Here is a 17,309-nt window from a genome sequence, read left to right on the forward strand (position 1 = left end):
ACAACTAAAAACACTGATGTGTTATCAGCATTGTTCTCAGACTAAAGCCAAAACACAGCCCTTTACCAGCTACTGAGGAGAAAAATGACTGCTACACCTGAACCCAGGACAAAAGCCTTAGCAGATTCTGGGTTCTAACATGTCTGTGACAGGTAAACCCAAAGGGGACTGCTGGTTATAGTAGTGTCAGCTGCCAAGTAGGACCACAGTATCTCCAGTATCTACTGAATACGCTGAAACTGATTCTTGGTTAAATTCTTTCATGCTTATGTGCTAAAGAGGAAGTTTCTTCTTGCAAGCTGTGTGAGTGTTGAGTCTTCAGTGCTGGCTCTGAGCTATTGGCCACCTCCCCAGGACATGGAATCCTGCCCTATGGAGCTCCTTGAAACACCATTAATCCCACTGGGCAGAGGCAGAGCAATAAAACCAGGTCTTAAATGTAAGTAAAGACACCCAACGCTTCTATTAAAAGAGGTTTAATCCAGCGCGGTTTCTAAATACTAACCATGTACTAGTATCCAGCTGTAACATGCAGTACAATTTTTTTAATTAAAAAAGAGAAATACAAAATAATTGACTATAAAAAATGAGCCCAGGTCCCCTGACGTCACAGTACGTGCCAGTAAAATACGACAAAAAAGAACAGAACTATGGAATCTCATGCAGGAAGAGGTCCAAAGAGCCTTCTCATAATAGCAAAGATTATTTGTTTATTTGATTATTTGTTACAGTGAGAAGCAACCCTTTGTTTTTTGCTTCTGTTCCCTCAGTGGTCTGGAGACGAGATGTGGAGCTGCCCAATGGACAGCTCTTGTGTCTGACAGCACCTTCCCAGGCCCCTGCTTACTGTTGGGTACCGGATTCTGCCCATCAGCAGCCAGCTGCTAACAGGGAATTGGAACCTGAGTGGTGATCTTGTTCCAAAGGAAATCTGCTTTTACTGGTTTATCCCCATTTTCCATTTACTCTGTCAGTACCATCTGTTCTCATTTTAATTACTTCTTCTGAAGGCCACCTGTTCTGGTACTGTATGAATTATTAAAAACGTACACAGGTTTCTTTGAAATAGACCCATCTGATGCCGTATGTAGGAAGCACACTGTGCTTTTTCCAAGCAGTGTGTGGTGGACACCAAGTATGTCAGGATCGGTTGTGCTACCACTGCGAGCACCTTCAGAAACTTCAAATGCAGGCGGCTTTTCCCCCAGACTACTACACCAGCGATGTAAATCGTGTCTTCCTGGGGTGGGTGGGAAAAACCCAACAACCAAAACACACACACCCCAAAAAGGGGTCTGGGAAAATGAATTTCATTGCAGACATTCTCCAGTCTGGAGGTTGTTGTTTTGGCCTTTCACAGTGGGGGGGATGCACTGCCCTCCTGGGGCCCAGGGATCCTGAGTTATACAGAAAGAGCTGTCTGCTTTGCACACCCAGCAGACCAAGTCCAGCACTGCTCCTCCTGGGAGGACAGGCGTTTGCAACACAGGGCATGAGGTCAGACAGTGGTTGAGATCCTGCACACAAATATTTACAGGCTTCAACAGGCAGCTGTTGGATGATATTTGACAAGCCTTCCTCACCTGCATGTGCAAACACATACAAGGGCTTCCACACAAGTGGTAGAGAGGAGGCTGCTAAGATGATGCCTCATCTGTTCTACCTTGTATCTGTGGTGACATTGCAGAGATGGGATGTGACCCCATCCAAGCAGCTTAAAAAGGTGATACTGAATGCTTGATGAGGCAGCTACGCTGCAGCACAGCTGCACTCTGAGGTTTGTTCTTGCTGCAGATTTCCAGTTATCGCTTTTTCTTGTCGCAGATAGGCAGTAAATATAAATGTGTTGAAACCAACCTGTCAGCTATAACCTATGCCTTCAGTGCTTGAGATGGTGGAATACTCAGACTTCAGATAAAGAAATACTGTTAGTTAATCAAGAAAAATACAAATAAAGTAGAGGCATTCTCAGCCTCTCTTCTTTGGCACAGCAAGAAGTATAAAAGCTATGAGTGTTACAGATTTGGGATTAATAAAGCATATTAAAAGCTCCACTTACATGATTAAAATATTATGATCCTGTTTACTCAGTACATTGTAGTGCTGAGGAAGGATGGGCAATGGAGAATTGAGATGGGCTGTCTGGATACAGACCTCTGGGAGAGGTTGAACTACCGTAAAACATGTAGTTCTGAAGGATTGTCTAATGGCATTGGGAATAGTCTCCTCTTCCACATCACTGCCCTGTTTGTGCTTTCATGATTCTGTAAACAATGAGGTGGAAAGAGAATACCAAGGCTGAAATAAGGGAAATATTTCAATCGGCAGTGCATTCAGCAAAGAGGAAAGTGCCTGATGATCTTCCCTTCACACTTGGTTGCTGCTCAGTTCTTCAGTCCGAGTCAGAATTGGAGTCCTCATCTGAAATGTAAGACAAGAACCAATAGTAAAAATGAAAACTGGCCACCTGCACATCCGCCTCAGCTCTTGCTGGGAGCGGTACACTGCTCTTTAGCAGGCATGTGCTTCAAAGGATGTGGCATATTTAGGAAAAGGTTTGTAACATGACCGTTCTTTCTAGTATGATGGAGCTTTAAATGGTGTCTCAAAGGACTTGAGAAATGCTGCTCAGAAGCACTTAGACCACTCCAATATACGTAACAGTTCAGACAGAAGAAGCTGCAGAGGTATTACTGTTAATGTGATCACCAAGAGGAAGTCTGCTGAAGACCCGCTTCCTGTACTAGAATGTTGGTGGGGGTCACAGTTAAGCACTGCCAGTTAAACCTATCTGAAAGCTTTAAGATGTTAAGAAATCCCAACAGGCACAGAGGGGTACATCTTGCCCAAGCTTGAGACTCCGCTTGCAAGGAAGTGTGGGATGTTTGACCTCAGCAGGGAAGAGCCCCAGTGTGAACACAAGTTTGGTGCTGGAGAAGCAGTGCTGCAGGGCAAAGCTTTTCTTGCACAGTCAAATCTTCAACACAAAGCTGCATGACTGCATATTTGTAAGTTTATAAATTTGTCTCTCCATCTCCAGGGAAATCTGGTCTAACCTTTAGCCTGAATCTGTACCCTTGTCATCTGATTTTCTTCTGAGGTTTGTGGGGATGGACAGTTTTTAGTCTTGTCTGTTTCCTAGGATGTGTTCCTTCAATTCTTCATTTCTTTGTTTCTCGGCCTAAAGTTTGCAAAACATTTTACAGTCTACTAGAATACCTAGAAAATACTATTAGCATTACTTTAGACCTTCAGTGAGTCTGTACACATCTGGGGTGTTTGTTTCTGAGAGGTTTTGGAGGGTGAGATCTTTTGATCTGTTTTTAGGTGTGGAGCAGTCATTCTCATCTGTGTGGGTGCAATGAGTAGTAGTGAGGCATGACGCCTGATCTGAACTCCTGAGTACTGCAAAATAGCTACTTGTGTCCTGGCTTGACTTGAAATGAGTTTTAACTTCCAACAGCAGGTCCCTCTTTTTATCTTTGACTGGATCTGTCTAACCTGAGGTAGACTGTACCTCCCATATTAAAAAGAAATTTGATAACAATCCTGTTAATTTTATGCCTTGTGGTCCTCAAATTTCAAGGTCATTTGCCCATAGATGGTTAAAGCTTGACCCTGAATAATAGGTAATCATGACAAAGAGATGGTAAAAAGAAAGTGACATGCAAAACTGTGGACTAATGGACGTTAAGTTCTAAAAAATATTTTTCAAGTTATAAAAATTAAGTGAATTATTAAGTTATTTAAAAGGGCAGATGTTTGTCTTTGAAGTAAGACACTTTGGGAAGAAAAAGGTCTGTTCTGCACAATAATTTCTATAATGGGATTTGAGGCCTTTCAAAGTTAGATGGCGTAAAACTCTTGAGAAACTTCCCATTCCTGGCTTGCCAGTTCTCTTTATGAATCACTTAAATTCCAGATGTATTTTAAGACTAAGCAGCTTCATAATTCCGTATAGTTGTGGCATACAAACCCAAGGTAGCCAAGAATAGAAACTGTTCTGAGTGAGTGCTCTTGCTCCCCTGTGAAGGGTGAAATGGAGAAGAAAATCTCACATTACGTGCTCATATAACCAAAACAGGGAATTTCACCTACCCTCTGACTTGTGCCCTTCAGGGGAATCAGAACTGCCTTGCTTGAGAAAAGTAACCAGGTCATTGAAGGTTATGTAGAAATCAATGGCATACACTATCGTGGCTATAAATCCAAACACCTAAAATGGCAAAATAATACTCTTTAACGACAGGTCATGTCCAAAACAAATGAAAATAAGCCTAACCAACACAACAATTCTTAAAGAAGACTGAGGCTTAATTTTTTTGGCCTGTGCCTTCCTAAAAAGACAGGGAAGGGAAATGCCTTGTGACCCACTGCCATCAACTAAATTACAGCTAATTTGGGAGCCTGAGTAGCAACGTCTGCCATTGCCCTGTCAGATGCATCCTTAACTGTTCCCCAGGCTACATCCCTCCCTGGCTCTGGGCACATTCTGAGCATGAGCATCAGCGATGCCCTGTGCTGGGAGCTAACACAGATTGTAGCCTGCTCCTCCAACCTCCCAGGGCTTCTCTTTGCCACCAAGAAATCACCCCAGTTCCTCTGGAAATACTTTTTACAGGTTTGCAAGGAGACATGTCTACTGCAGAGTGAACTAGACTGAGATTAAATGATTCCGCAGGAACCCATTTAGTGTCAAAGAAGTGGCAGCGTGGCAAGAATAGCCTGGCTTTCACTCTGAGAAGCTAGGGTAAATGCAGGGTGTGTTGCACCACATTTAAATGGAGTGACAAAGATTGAAACAAGGTCTTTGTTTTGAAATCGTGTATTACTTGGGATGGTTTGTTAAGGGCTGATGGGTAATTCTGCTGGGTATTGTTCTTCCCTATCTTTTAAAGTTATTATGCAAATTTTATTTATGTTGCATACATTATTGATGTTTAGAGTCAAGTTGCGGGTGGAGAGGCTGTATCTTATTTCTGAACACAAAATGTTGTTGATGAATGCTCTCTCGGGGGCAGCCCATACACTGGAGTGTAAAATGACACTGCTCTTGTTTCAACTCATCCAAGTAAAATGAAGTACTAGAGGCAGGAGGCTGAGATTACTTAATTTAGGCTGTCCTTAGTAGTCACATGTTTGATTTATTTTTTCATTATTATTATTCCCTCCACTCAAGGAACTTGATGTTCTTTGCAGCAACAGAAAACTCTTCCCTGTACAGCTGGTGAAATTAAAAAGCAGAATGGGCGTCTTCCATAAGTAGTACAGTTAACACTGAGCAGCACTGTCAGGATGAAAAAGCTATTCACTGATTCAAAACTTGTTTTTCTAACTAATTGACCATTTCTTCCTTGCCTTAGGCAAACCTAAATCTCAGTTAGTTAATTGAAGAAATGTATGATACTTGCAATGGGGTCAAAACTGAATTGTTTCTGAAGTACATCCATACCCATTTCACCAAAATACTCAAGTGGAAAGCTCATGTCTACTTACTCCTGCTGCTTTAGATGCTCCGTCGTTATATTTTGAGACAGCAGCAATTGAAATGGCAAAGTAAATAATGGCAGCAGTGACACACCTCAAGAAATCCTGTAAAATAGGCAATGTTGCATTCTCAGATTAGTCATGAATCCCAGCACAGAAGATCCTGTAAAAAAGATTTCAGAAATGGCCACTAAAACCCTCTGTTGTTGCATCAGTGGACTGGCCTGATGCTGCAGCGTGACTGCAGACTGCTGTTTTGTAGCGGATGAATTGCTCATCTGGGAAATATTTTAAATGAGAGATGACCAGAATCTTGGCATAAGCTTCTGCTCTTACAGATGCGGGTAAAAATCCTACTTTTACCAGGCTTATGACAGGCAGACCTTTCTTCAGGCCGAGAAGGGCTAGCTTTCTGTGAGGCTAAGCCTGGAGCACAGCACTGTCTGCTCTAATGGAAGAATCATTTGAAATACCTAAAGAAATCTCATCTTTACACAGAACTCCTGCAGTACCGGAGGCTCTGCAGGAGCATACCAGTTCCTATGGGGAACTCGGGTGTGCCTGTTTCTGTATAGAAGTAAGCCTGTCTGTAGGAACTGTAGTAGTTAGGAACGAAATACTTTTAACATTTAAAACTATGATTTATACTTAGTACGTACACTTGTAATTCTGCAGGCTAACCTAAGTGAACATACCTGTTGCTGTCAGAGAAATATGTGCTCCTGTGGCTGAGACTGCAGCTTGGCAGGGCAGGGGCCATGCTCTGTAACACAAGCAGTGGTGTGCTGGGGAAACAGTGTTTCTGAACTGTGTATTAAATAAGGAGCTGTGATTCCCAGGGCACGTGTAAATCATGTGAGCTGGAATACTGATATCCTGACCTCCGCTCACAATTAGATCTTCTGCCTTTTCAGAAGGCAGATGGATAAGTAAGATACTGCCTCAGAACACAAATCTTACAAGAAACTCGACTCTCTTGAAGTCAGGACAAGGTCAGTTATCTATGTTTGGCAGCTGGAGTGTATTATGGTAATGGACATAATAAACATGCAAGAGCTTTTTTTGGTCTTAGTTCTGGAATCAGAGGTGCGTAAAAAACAGGAAAATGATGGGACTGAGATTACCATCGCGAAACCACGCACAGTCACAGTCAAAGTCACTGCTATTTTTTATCCACCAGTGGACTTGCTAATGTTATTTTTATACATTGAGAGCTCTAATTCAAATCTCACTTATGATGAACTATTGCTAGACTGTACCAAAAGAGAATCCAGATCGATTAGATTACCATTCTTTTTTGAAGTATTTGTACTGGTAGGCAAATGCTCTCTTTATAACGTAGATTTGAAGCAACAGAGACATCCAGTGGCAGCGTGCAGTAACCACCTGCAATTACAAACCTGGAAACTGCCCAAGGAATAGCCAGCCAGTGTTTCCTTTGTGTGAATGAGCATCTGCTGGCAAGAGCTGCAGGGCTTCTCCCTTAATGAAACAGCTGTCAGCTGGTTTGCACATGAGTATGACTGCATCTCAACAGCACTTACCTGAGAATTTAAAAACACTAGTAAAGTATATGCATTGCTATATAGCCTGCCCCAGCTTCCCCATTTTTAAGGGTGGCTATAGCTATATTAAGGAGCCCTGAGCAGTGGTTAGGCTTAGGCTGGTGTTGCCTGCTTCTGAAAATCCAGCCCTAAGCCATTTGCCTGGAATAGGGCATAAATTCCATGCCTTAATACAACCATGCTTTGTGTCAGCACCAAGAAAGCTATAGTATGTAATACAGCATAGTTTAAAGAGTGCTCTGGGTCCTTTTAAATACAAGGCAATGCAGACAAGTTTCTAATAAGAGGGATAAGTTATTAACAGTCAGCCTAAATTCCTGTATAGTCCATTTTACTCATCTTACACTGTACAGTGAAATCTTTGAAACTGCACATTTCACTTACCATCAAAGGCCAGTAGAGTCCTTTAAACTTCTCATTAAGTTTGGAAGCGTAGGCAAAAAAAAGGAACAGTGCCAGCAGAAACTCGAGGAGCGGTGCCATCATGAAAGAGGTAGCTTGAGACGCAATATAGCAGATAAAGATGATAAATGACAGCACCTACAGTAAAGAGAAAACTAGTTATTCTCTTGGACTAGCAGAGCCTCAGGCAGCTGAGCAGCTTTGAGGCAGTGTTCTGTCAGTGCTGCTGGTGATGGCATTATCTTGCTTCCTTTTTTTTCTTCTTTCCTTAGGCCAAATGAGTTTTCTTGTTTAGCATAGAATAAATCTAAGGTAATGGCATTTATTTCAATGTGTATGAAATTGACTTTCCGGAGCGCGGTGGATTTGCACCTCTCAGAGTCAGTAATTTGCTCTGGATTGTGAACACTGCTGACAGTGTAATTCTGAAAATAGAGTGGGGCATTGCCAAGCAAAGAGAGCTTTAAGCTTTCAACTGTGACTGCTCTCATTTGAAACCCAAATCATTGCTCAGATAGCCCAGAGTAACACAGCACTGAATATCTTCTTAGAGCTAAAAGAAAAAAGTCTGCTGTTGATGGATAGAAAAGAGCTGAGAAGTAATTACTCTGTGATTTCTAGAAGTCTCAGGGTCTACTTTTCCAGTGTAGACAGCTGGTTTAGAGCCTAATTGGATAGGTAACTCCCATACATTTGATTTACCTCCACGATAATTTATAATTACAAAGTAATAAGAAATAGCATTTGTTTTCCCATTCAATTAAAAGACCCTCAGAACACAGTTTATGGCTTAAACCAGAGAGTTTCACAACGGAAAAATGGTGAAAGAAAACGCATTTTCACCTAAACCACAGCACTGAAGTGCTTCTGGACTTTCAGCTGCTGTATTTGTGAAAGTGGGAGGTGAGGAAACCATGCAGAAACTTTACAAAATTTTCATATGACACGCTGTGAGCTGGTCACCTCTGGGCAGAGGCTCCAGCCCTGCTGCTCTACTGCATTCTACTGCAATCTACTGATTGCTGTTTTCTTCAAATTAGCTCAAAATAATAATACTAATAAAACGTAGCTAGCATGCTGAATAAAACACCTCCCGCAAGTGTATTATGTGCTAGTTTACACCTGAGTTGCTCTGTTCAGCCTTTCTTCTTGGAGACAAATCTCTGCCTAAGCAATGCTCAGAGATGCTTCTGGTCAACGTAGGTGCTGTTTGCGTGTTAGATTACAAGGAATTTCTGAACTTTTAAATGCTAAACTGTGGCACTGATATTCTCACTCATATAATACTGAAAATAGATGTGTTATTTTTCCCCAGATGGCACACAAAAAGGCAGATGTGGCTTCTTGCAAAGCACAAATGTTGGCACTGTGCTCATCAATGCATTCGCCTCATTCAGTTTCATATCTATGGATTTATTTGCTGCTACCACATGTTCCTGGGAACCAATAGTACCTCAAAAAAAATCAACCCCAAATCATTATTATATGTAAGTGAAAAGGCTCCTAGAATTAATTAATAAATATTCTTATTAGCAGTCAGTCAACCTTCAAATACATATATCAATAGAGCCTATTTAGGTTTAAGGCCAACTACAGTTCAAGCCTGTTGAAATAAATCCTTAATTAAAAAGCCTTTATTCCAAGCCTGGGTTTTGGGGAAAGTGGTCAGTCCTTCACCAGGATGGTAATAGCTAGAGTATATTGTTTAGATCCATTAGGGCTGGGTGGTGAAGTCTGAGAGGATGTGACATTTTTAGTAAGATACTATATTTATCTTAATGTCTATGCATTGTTCTCGTTTCACTGGGTTGTATGAACTGATCTGGTGTAATACACAGAGTTCACTTTTACATCTAGGCCGTTATCCTGTTTTGTTATTATTTGCTTATTGCTTCCATAGCCTCTTTGCAGCTTTTTCCAGGGTTTTCATATAGCATTCACTGTATCTTCTCCTTAACGTGGTATTGTATTTCTGAAAAGTAGTGAGTTCTGTTTGAAAAGAAGTGGATATAACAGAACTTGCAAAACTACTAAGAGGAAAGAGAGGACTTCCTCCTTCCTATCACACCTCCTATTCCCTTCCCACCCCCAAGGAATTCAGCCAGAAAGACTGGACTTTAACTCTGGCAGTCTGCTTCACTTGCATTTGTGGAACATAATTTAGACATGGTTTCATGTTTTCTTCATTTAAAAAGAAATCATCACGTAGCTAGGACATTTTTTTTCTTTCATTCTGATGTTTAAAAGGAAATCTCTTCCTTTTTCTGGCTAAAGGCAAGTGTGATAGCTGAGATGTATAGACAGAGGGGTAAGCAGGGACAAACAGCAGCAGGGAGGAGAGGCCTTCAGGATAAGTCCCACCTACCAACCCCCTTTCAGTAGCTGAGCATTAGACCTGAACTGAACTTGTTAGATCACTTATGAAAGGATGAAATGCAGTGTTAAATAATACATCATACTACAGCAGCGAGGGGAGGTAGAGAGGCAAATTTCAGGTATGTAAGTTGATGACGCACAGGGAGATCACTTTGATCTCGATTCTGTTCAATACAGTAACTCCTGTGCTCTGCCTGCCTTTATACAGAGAAAAAGTTTTCCTGTCAAAAGCCTTAACTTTTAGGTGAAATGAAGAGCCTTTGTGTTCTTTTAAGATCAGCTTTACAGTAGTTTATGCAACTTAAGGTTCCTGCTGTCTTTCCCTCACGCTGATGGCCCTGGGCTGGTCTGTGTGGTTTGAAATGCAGTGCAGTGCCCAAGACTCTGCTGTTAATGTGGCTCAGGATGCAACAGAAACTTGTTTTGTGATAAGAGCACACCGAGGGGCTCCTGCTCTGGTGTGCTGCTGGGATTCCTGCTTCGGTGCAAGGTAAGTTGCTGAAGAGACAAAGGCATCAGTCTGAGCATTTCAGCTTTCTAATTCGGACTGATCCAGAGAACTTGGCATCTGGGGAAATACTGGTTGTCCATTTAAAAATCTAGTTAACAGGACAGTTACTTGCTCAAACAAATCCTCAGTTACCGGTAGGATTGCAGCAGTCTCCTGCTGCCTGTTCCTCAGCCCTGATGAACAGTACCAATACTCTTGCCATCACCACCACGAGTGGGGGGCTCGAGTTCCAGCCCATCGCAGCTCCCTGCTCCTCACCTCTACTTATCAGCACCCCCCTGTTGTGCTGGTGAAGTGCACATTAAAGCCACATTAAAAATACCCAACACCCTTGATTTGCAAGAATTCCCTTGATTTCAATGGATTCCTGATGATACAGTAAAAGGGAAAGAATCTGACATGAAGTGTGATTACTGCTCTCATTTTGGAGGCGTTCAGAGACTGGAAAGGCCCAAGGAAGATTTTGTGAAATACCCACCTATAAAATAATGGACCAGATTTTGAGAATGAAGGTTAAAAGATAGTATTTTAGACGCTACAGCCTTCATTGAAGCAAGGCTGGAAGGGCAGGCAGGCATTAGAAAGAGCAAGAGAAACAAAAGGAAGGAGGTGCCTGATGGCTCTGTAGGGCTTGTTCTTTTTTGTTTTCTTTGGTCTCCCTGGTGGCAGTGTCACAGCCCTGACGTGGATTTTGATGTCAGATCTACTAGGTAACTTGGGGACAGCCCTGTGTAATAGGAGAGCCCTAAAGCTGCTGGCTTTTGATAATGTTTCTCGTTTCTTCGTTTAGAGATCATTTCCTCTTCTGGTAAGTGGAGTGCATGGACTCCCTGAGCAATAGTGGATATTACCTATTACTGCCTTTTCTGAATTACAGAGGTAAGTAGGTATCTTATCTTGTCTGACCATTGAATTGCAGTGCCACTAACTGCAGCACCTGACGTCATCTAAAAATCTGTAATTTAAAAAACACACCTCTCCCCCCACCATACACTGTCTGTCTGTACCCAGAACTCATGAACACCTATTTGCTTTCCCAGACTTCAAGTTTTTGAGACAAACATCTGGCAAACCAAAAACTGCTCAAAACTGACAAACTCTAAAGCAACATTCAGAACATAACCTGACCCTTCTAAAGACCGTCAGATGATCAAAGCATATCAAGCTTGTTCTGCACCTTTTTACTGCAGCTACATGTTTAAAAATGATTTCAGAGAAGGCCAAGCAATGGGATCTTGTAATTTTTCAACAGCTCTGTATCTGTGCTATAAGAGAAAACAAGCCAAAACCAAATTCCAACAGCTAGAAAGGAAGTTCGGCTCAATGCATTTGCAAGTTCATTTCTAGTACTTTCAGACTCAGAAAGCACCGCTGCTTCTGGGAAAAAAAAAAATAGTGTTTTATCAGTTTTGTCCATTTGCATATACAAAGGGGAGGTCTTTGTCCCTTGGGATTACATCCTCAGCATTGACAGCAGCTATTGAAAGTTTATCGTGATTGCCAGCTCCACTGTGGAATAAGACGTGGATGCAGAAAGCTGTAGCTCAGTGAAGCACAGAACAGGATCCTTTTATAGTCTGGAAGTTGTAAGATTATAGAAAATCCTGGCAAAAAAAGAAGCCTGATTTGTTCACTGAGCACCTTTTTTTTTTTCGTGTGTGTGGGAATGAGACTGTACATAAAAGAGAAAGAACTATTAAATATTACTTTTTCTTTTTTAAAGGAGCTTCTCTGGTATTGTGTTTCAAAATAAATTTTCTCCCACATTAATTCTTACTCAATACTGTGTTGCACGGCTTCTTCAACTGGCCAGGCATTATGAAGTTATACTTCATTATATAATTAGCTTGCACTGGAAGGCATGAAAAATAGAGTTACAATGGTTAGAGAGCACTGGGCTCCTTAAGGGTGGGAGGACTGCTGAAGTGCTGAGGTCAGGGCAGATCGAGAAGGCGTTAGCTCTGTGCAGGGAGAACAGAGCTGCTGCAGCCCACTGGGGACAACACACATGCCAGGAAGCAGCTGACATCATTGCACACTACTGCACATGCCCCAGAGCCCTCCGCTTGCCGTCCACACCATCAAATGCATCAAATGCTCCTCATGTGCCCTCCTTGGAAAAGAACAGGTTTGCTTAACAGTTTTAAAAGTGGCTTGTGGTGATCTCTTCTGGGCAATAGTAAATTTGTTATTGCTCTTTGGCAGAGAGAGTGACAGTAGGTCACAGAATGGTTTGGGTTGGAAGGGACCTTAGAGCTCATCCAGTTCCAACCTCCTGCCGCAGGCAGGGACACCTTCCACTAGACCAGGTTGCTTCAAGCCGCATCCAACCTGGCCTTGAACACTGCCAGTGATGGGGCAGCCACAGATTCTCTGGACAATCGGTGCCAGGGCCTCACCACCCTCACAGGGAAGAACTTCTGCCTAATGTCTCATCTAAATCTTCCGTTAGCTTCAAACCATTGCCCCTGTCCTATCCCTACATGCTGCTCTCCACATTTCTTGTTGTCCCCTTTAGGCACTGAAAGCTGTTCTAAGGCTGAACAAGCCCAACACTCTCAGCCTGTCTCCATAGAACAGGCACTCACCCAGCGGTCTCTGCTATGTTACTTCTTCATTGTACTTATCACGGAGGCAGTTCTGGTTCCCCCAGAGTTAGCTGCAAGAGTTGCTTTCTGGCTACAGGCGCAGTCAAAGGCACAGGGATTGTCTTCAAAGGAGGTTTTACACAGAGCAGCTGGAAGTTTCAGTTATGAAGGTCAGTTCAGAGGAGACTGAAAAGACAGAAGAGAGACAGGAAAAGAGAAGAAAAACAGGCACAATGATTTCTACATCCTTTGTGTGACCACAAAGGTGACACAACCTTATACAGGACAACCTTATATAGTCATACTACATTTCTATTAAAAAACTACATAGTGCCACTGTGTACTGGCTTCAGGGGACTAAGGAGATGACAATCACAGTAGTTGCCAGAACAAGCACAAAAGCTTGACTGAAACAGCCAGGATGAGCAGCAGGACACATAAATGTAAATCTTGCCTGGACAAGCTCTGGTGGCAGGTATGAGAGCGTCTGTTAAATGGTTTCAACATGGGATAGAGGGAACTGAAAAATGCATCTCTTAATGAGGGAAAAGAGCATGGGTGAGATGCTGACCTTCAAGACAGCAACTTCAGTACTCAGAAAAAATAAGTAGCTTAAGAGGAGTGTTAAAATATATGGAAGAAATAATGGTATGAGGAGGGGACAGAAAGGGAAAAAAATCAACCTGGGAGATTAAAAATGGTGATTAGAAAGTGGAGGTGCAAGACAGTAAGAATAAACAGGCTCAGGAGAGACAGCAAAGCTTATACATGTATTTGATGTTACTGCTTTGTGGCTGTGCAGCTATCCCAGGTGGAATAAAAAATTAATGAGGCAGGAAGATGAGAAGGAAAAGGAACAGAGGGATGGGGGGAACTTCCTTCTCTGAATAAAATTTGAGATTCTAATTAAGCTTCTTTCTGTAATCGGCTTCATCACCAGCCTAACTTGCTCTAGAGGAAGCATCAGAATGCCCAGACCTGATAGACCCCAGAGCACTCTGCATGCCAACATGAAACTTGCACCTGAACACTGTGAAGATCCATACTCGCTTCATGTGAAAATGTATGAAAATGTATGAAAAGGTTACTTTTGACAGCAAGTGGCTATAAGGTTCCTTCATCTGAACAAAGCAATCCTCGCTGCTGAGGGAATCTGCTGAAGCTGACTTCTGTTCCCTTTCTGCCATACCCAGAAAAGCAGAAGTGTAACCATCTACTCCAGTCAACACAAATCTGCAAGTCGCTGCTTTGCTTCAGTGGTAATATATTTTTCAGTATGTGGTCGTTTGTATCTTACATGTTGAAAAAGCTGACTTGGCATTTCCTGCAGCGGAACAGAAAGCCTCCGATTTACCTGCAGACATGCCAGTATTTGCATGACTTTAAATACAGAGAAATAAAGCACATCCCTTGGGACTTGCCAAGCTGCTGAATAATAATAATGTGAGAGAGGTATTTGATAATAATGAGAACCCCATTTTCTTTCTAAACAAAGGACACTATTCAAAATCTGTATCTCATGAATTATTATTTACATATGTTTATGCAGAACACAACTCCGCTCCACATCAGTGCTGTGTCAAAGAGGGAAAAATCACACATTTGAGAGGAGAAACACAAAGCTAAAGATGAAACACAGATATAAACTGTGATAGATTTAACTTGGACTCATCTTCAATTATTTGGCACCGCATTTCTCTAATTGTACACAGACTGGATTTGTTCTGGGGCCTATGTTGCCTTCAAGGGTTTCTTCTAGTAAAGCTGAGACAACAGGAGAGAAACTACCACTGCCTCCCCTCTGTCAGGAAATGACACCCTTGGCACGTGGGCTGGCCCACAAACGGCGACAGAAAGCTTTGCGGCAGCCTCAGCAGATCGGATTTTAGTGCTGCATCCAGCCAGCCAAACCCTCGGGAAGCCCTGAGTGGTCTCACACAGGATAAGCCTCTGTTTTGTCAAGACAGAGCAGTTTTTATTACTCCAAGGAGGCATAATCAGTACTTCTCTATGACAACAAAAGGGTGAGTCTGATCCCATGACCAAAACAGTATTCCTCAAATATGTCATTATTTGGAGATGTTAAAAAGCCAGCCTGTCTGAAAGTCATCGTTTACTGGCTGTAGGCTTCTATAGGAAATTCCAGTATATATTATAGAACATAACAAAAATGAGTACCAAAGGAGGGAAGTTAGTTGGTTTGGCATGTTCTAAACGTGTGTTTTTGCAAACTGCAAATGCTGTATGACCGATGGGGATACATGGAGTTTTTACAGCACATGTGGCCTCAGCTCCCCAGCCCGAGGTCTGTGTTCCCCACTGCGAAAGTCATCCTCATCTCCTGGATGAATGGGTTTTCCTCTCAAATCCAGCCGTGCATCTCCTGTCTGTTCCCAACAGCTTCACAAACTCACAGGGATGGTCAGGGAGTCTAACGGCACTGCCCCCTTCTGCCCACACCTCCCCCTTCTCCTGCCTGAATTTCCCCGTTTCCTTCTCCGAGCTAGCACAGCGGATAGCCATACACACCTTACATGTCTTAACAGTGCTCCATGTTTAGTTTAGCTCCATGACTGCCAGTTTGAGCTGTCCTAATCTTAGACTACTTGCTGTCAAAAAAATAGAGAAGTTAGTGTTTGAATCTCTCCTTATTTCTAGTATAAATGATGTTGAAGGTATAATTTTCAAACAACTAAAGTCCTCTTAAAATTTAACTTTTTATTTGAAATACCCACTGCCCATGGGGGTAAATTTTCTTAAAAACCACCAGTACCTTAAGGGGAGCTGCAAGAAATTTGGAGAGGGACTTCTTACAAAGGCATGTAGTGTCCGTCAGAGGGGAGACTTAGATTAGACATTAGGAAGAAACCTTCCCTGTGAGGGTAGTGAGGCCCTCGCACAGGGTGCCCAGAGAAGCTGTGGCTGCCTCATCCCTGGCAGTGTTCAAGGCCAGGTTGGATGGGGCTTGGAGCAACCTGGTCTAGTGGAAAGTGTCCCTGCACATGGCAACGGGTTGGAGCTGCATGACCTCTAAGGTCCCTTCCAACCCAAACCAGCCTGTGATTCTCTCTCCCTACCAGGCAGGTACTCTTTCATCCATCAGGCTTTAAGCCTTTACAAGTAAAATACCAAAAAGCGTTACACTAGAAATCACCAGCCTGATCTTGGGACTTGGCCCTAGAGCAACAAATGTGGTGTAGTTCTGGGGGAGCAGTGTTTCCCATTATTGCTGCCGCTGACTGTTTGGTCTTTTCACAGTAAGTGAACTGTCCCCACAGCGTGTCTCTCTCTGAGGTCAGGGCACACGCAGCTTTTGGTGCACTCAGGACCAAAGCTGGTAGATAATTATGCCCTATGTAATGCCACACACCATCAGTTGGTGAGTAAGGACCTTCCTGATGTACTGAGAACATACTCATACCAAGCCTCCCTCCATGGCACTAGGAGATAAACCAGATCTGGTCAGCTGTGGTCACTGTATCCACACTGCGGGTAGGTTAAAACGAAATCAAAGCCGTTTTTACCCGAAGAGCGTTCCTGCTAACGAGGAACAAGGCCGGCGGCACCGGGAGCTCAACGTGACCGGTCAGTCGGTTTCCGAGCGCGTCTGCCAGGACAGGCTCAGCGGCGCCGCACCCCGAGCTCTCCCCATGCCGCAGCGGGTGCTCGCGGGCTGCCCCTCAGCCGCGCCCGCCTCAGCCAGCACCGCGCTGCAGCCGGGCGGCTGCCGGAGCCAACTGCCGCGTGCGCGCCCGGAGCCCCCTCCGCGGGTGGGGGCCGCGATCCGGCCCCGGCGGCCCCCCCCTTGCCCCGCTCCCGCCCTTACCGACTCGGCGAGCAGGAGCCGCCCCTTGCGGGAGCGCAGCAGCTCCGCCGGCAAAAGCAGCGGGCGCGGCCCGGGCGGCGGCTCGGCTGCCCCCGGCTCCTCCATGGCGGCGAGCGGCGGCCGCGGGGCGCGTGCGGGTGCGGGGTGTTTTTTGAAGGAGGGAAGCGGAAATCGTGACCCTGCGGAAACGTGAAAAAAAACTTTCAGCATCCCCAAATCTGGGGGGTGGCGGCCGCGCCGCGGGCATGGGACGTGCCCTGCGACACCCGTTTGACTGTACCCACCCTTCTCACGGCGCTGGGGAGACGCTGCGGGTGTTTTCGGAGCTATCCTGAACACGAACGTTAAAACTGAGGGATCAAAACGCCTCGGCAAGGAAGCGTTCACACGGGCTTAAGCAGCCATCGGCAGGGAGGCTGGTCGCTGGAGCGAGGAGCACAGCACAGCGGGGTGAAATCTGTTCCCAGCAGTGTTTACTGGTACATTAAATACTTCCTTTAAGTACGCTTAATGAATGACTGTTAAATAATGCACGTAAGCCCATGTATATTTTC

At 43.8% G+C, this 17,309-nt stretch overlaps 1 protein-coding gene across 1 annotated transcript; it reads right to left on the bottom strand.

Moving 5' to 3' along the window:
* Positions 1-1,817: 1,817 nt before the first annotated feature.
* CMTM3 (CKLF like MARVEL transmembrane domain containing 3) lies at positions 1,818-17,131 on the bottom strand. Its single transcript, XM_080637922.1, has 6 exons — positions 17,040-17,131; positions 16,756-16,934; positions 7,437-7,592; positions 5,497-5,592; positions 4,099-4,216; positions 1,818-2,421 (listed from the first exon to the last, which is right to left on the bottom strand). Exons 2-6 carry the CDS (start codon positions 16,858-16,860, stop codon positions 2,393-2,395), a joined length of 504 nt encoding a protein of 167 aa, XP_080494048.1. The 5' UTR covers positions 16,861-16,934; positions 17,040-17,131; the 3' UTR covers positions 1,818-2,392.
* Positions 17,132-17,309: the final 178 nt, after the last annotated feature.

This window comes from Psittacula echo, assembly GCF_963264785.1.
Source record: "Psittacula echo genome assembly, chromosome: Z".
In the NCBI taxonomy this organism is placed as follows: domain Eukaryota; kingdom Metazoa; phylum Chordata; class Aves; order Psittaciformes; family Psittacidae; genus Psittacula; species Psittacula echo.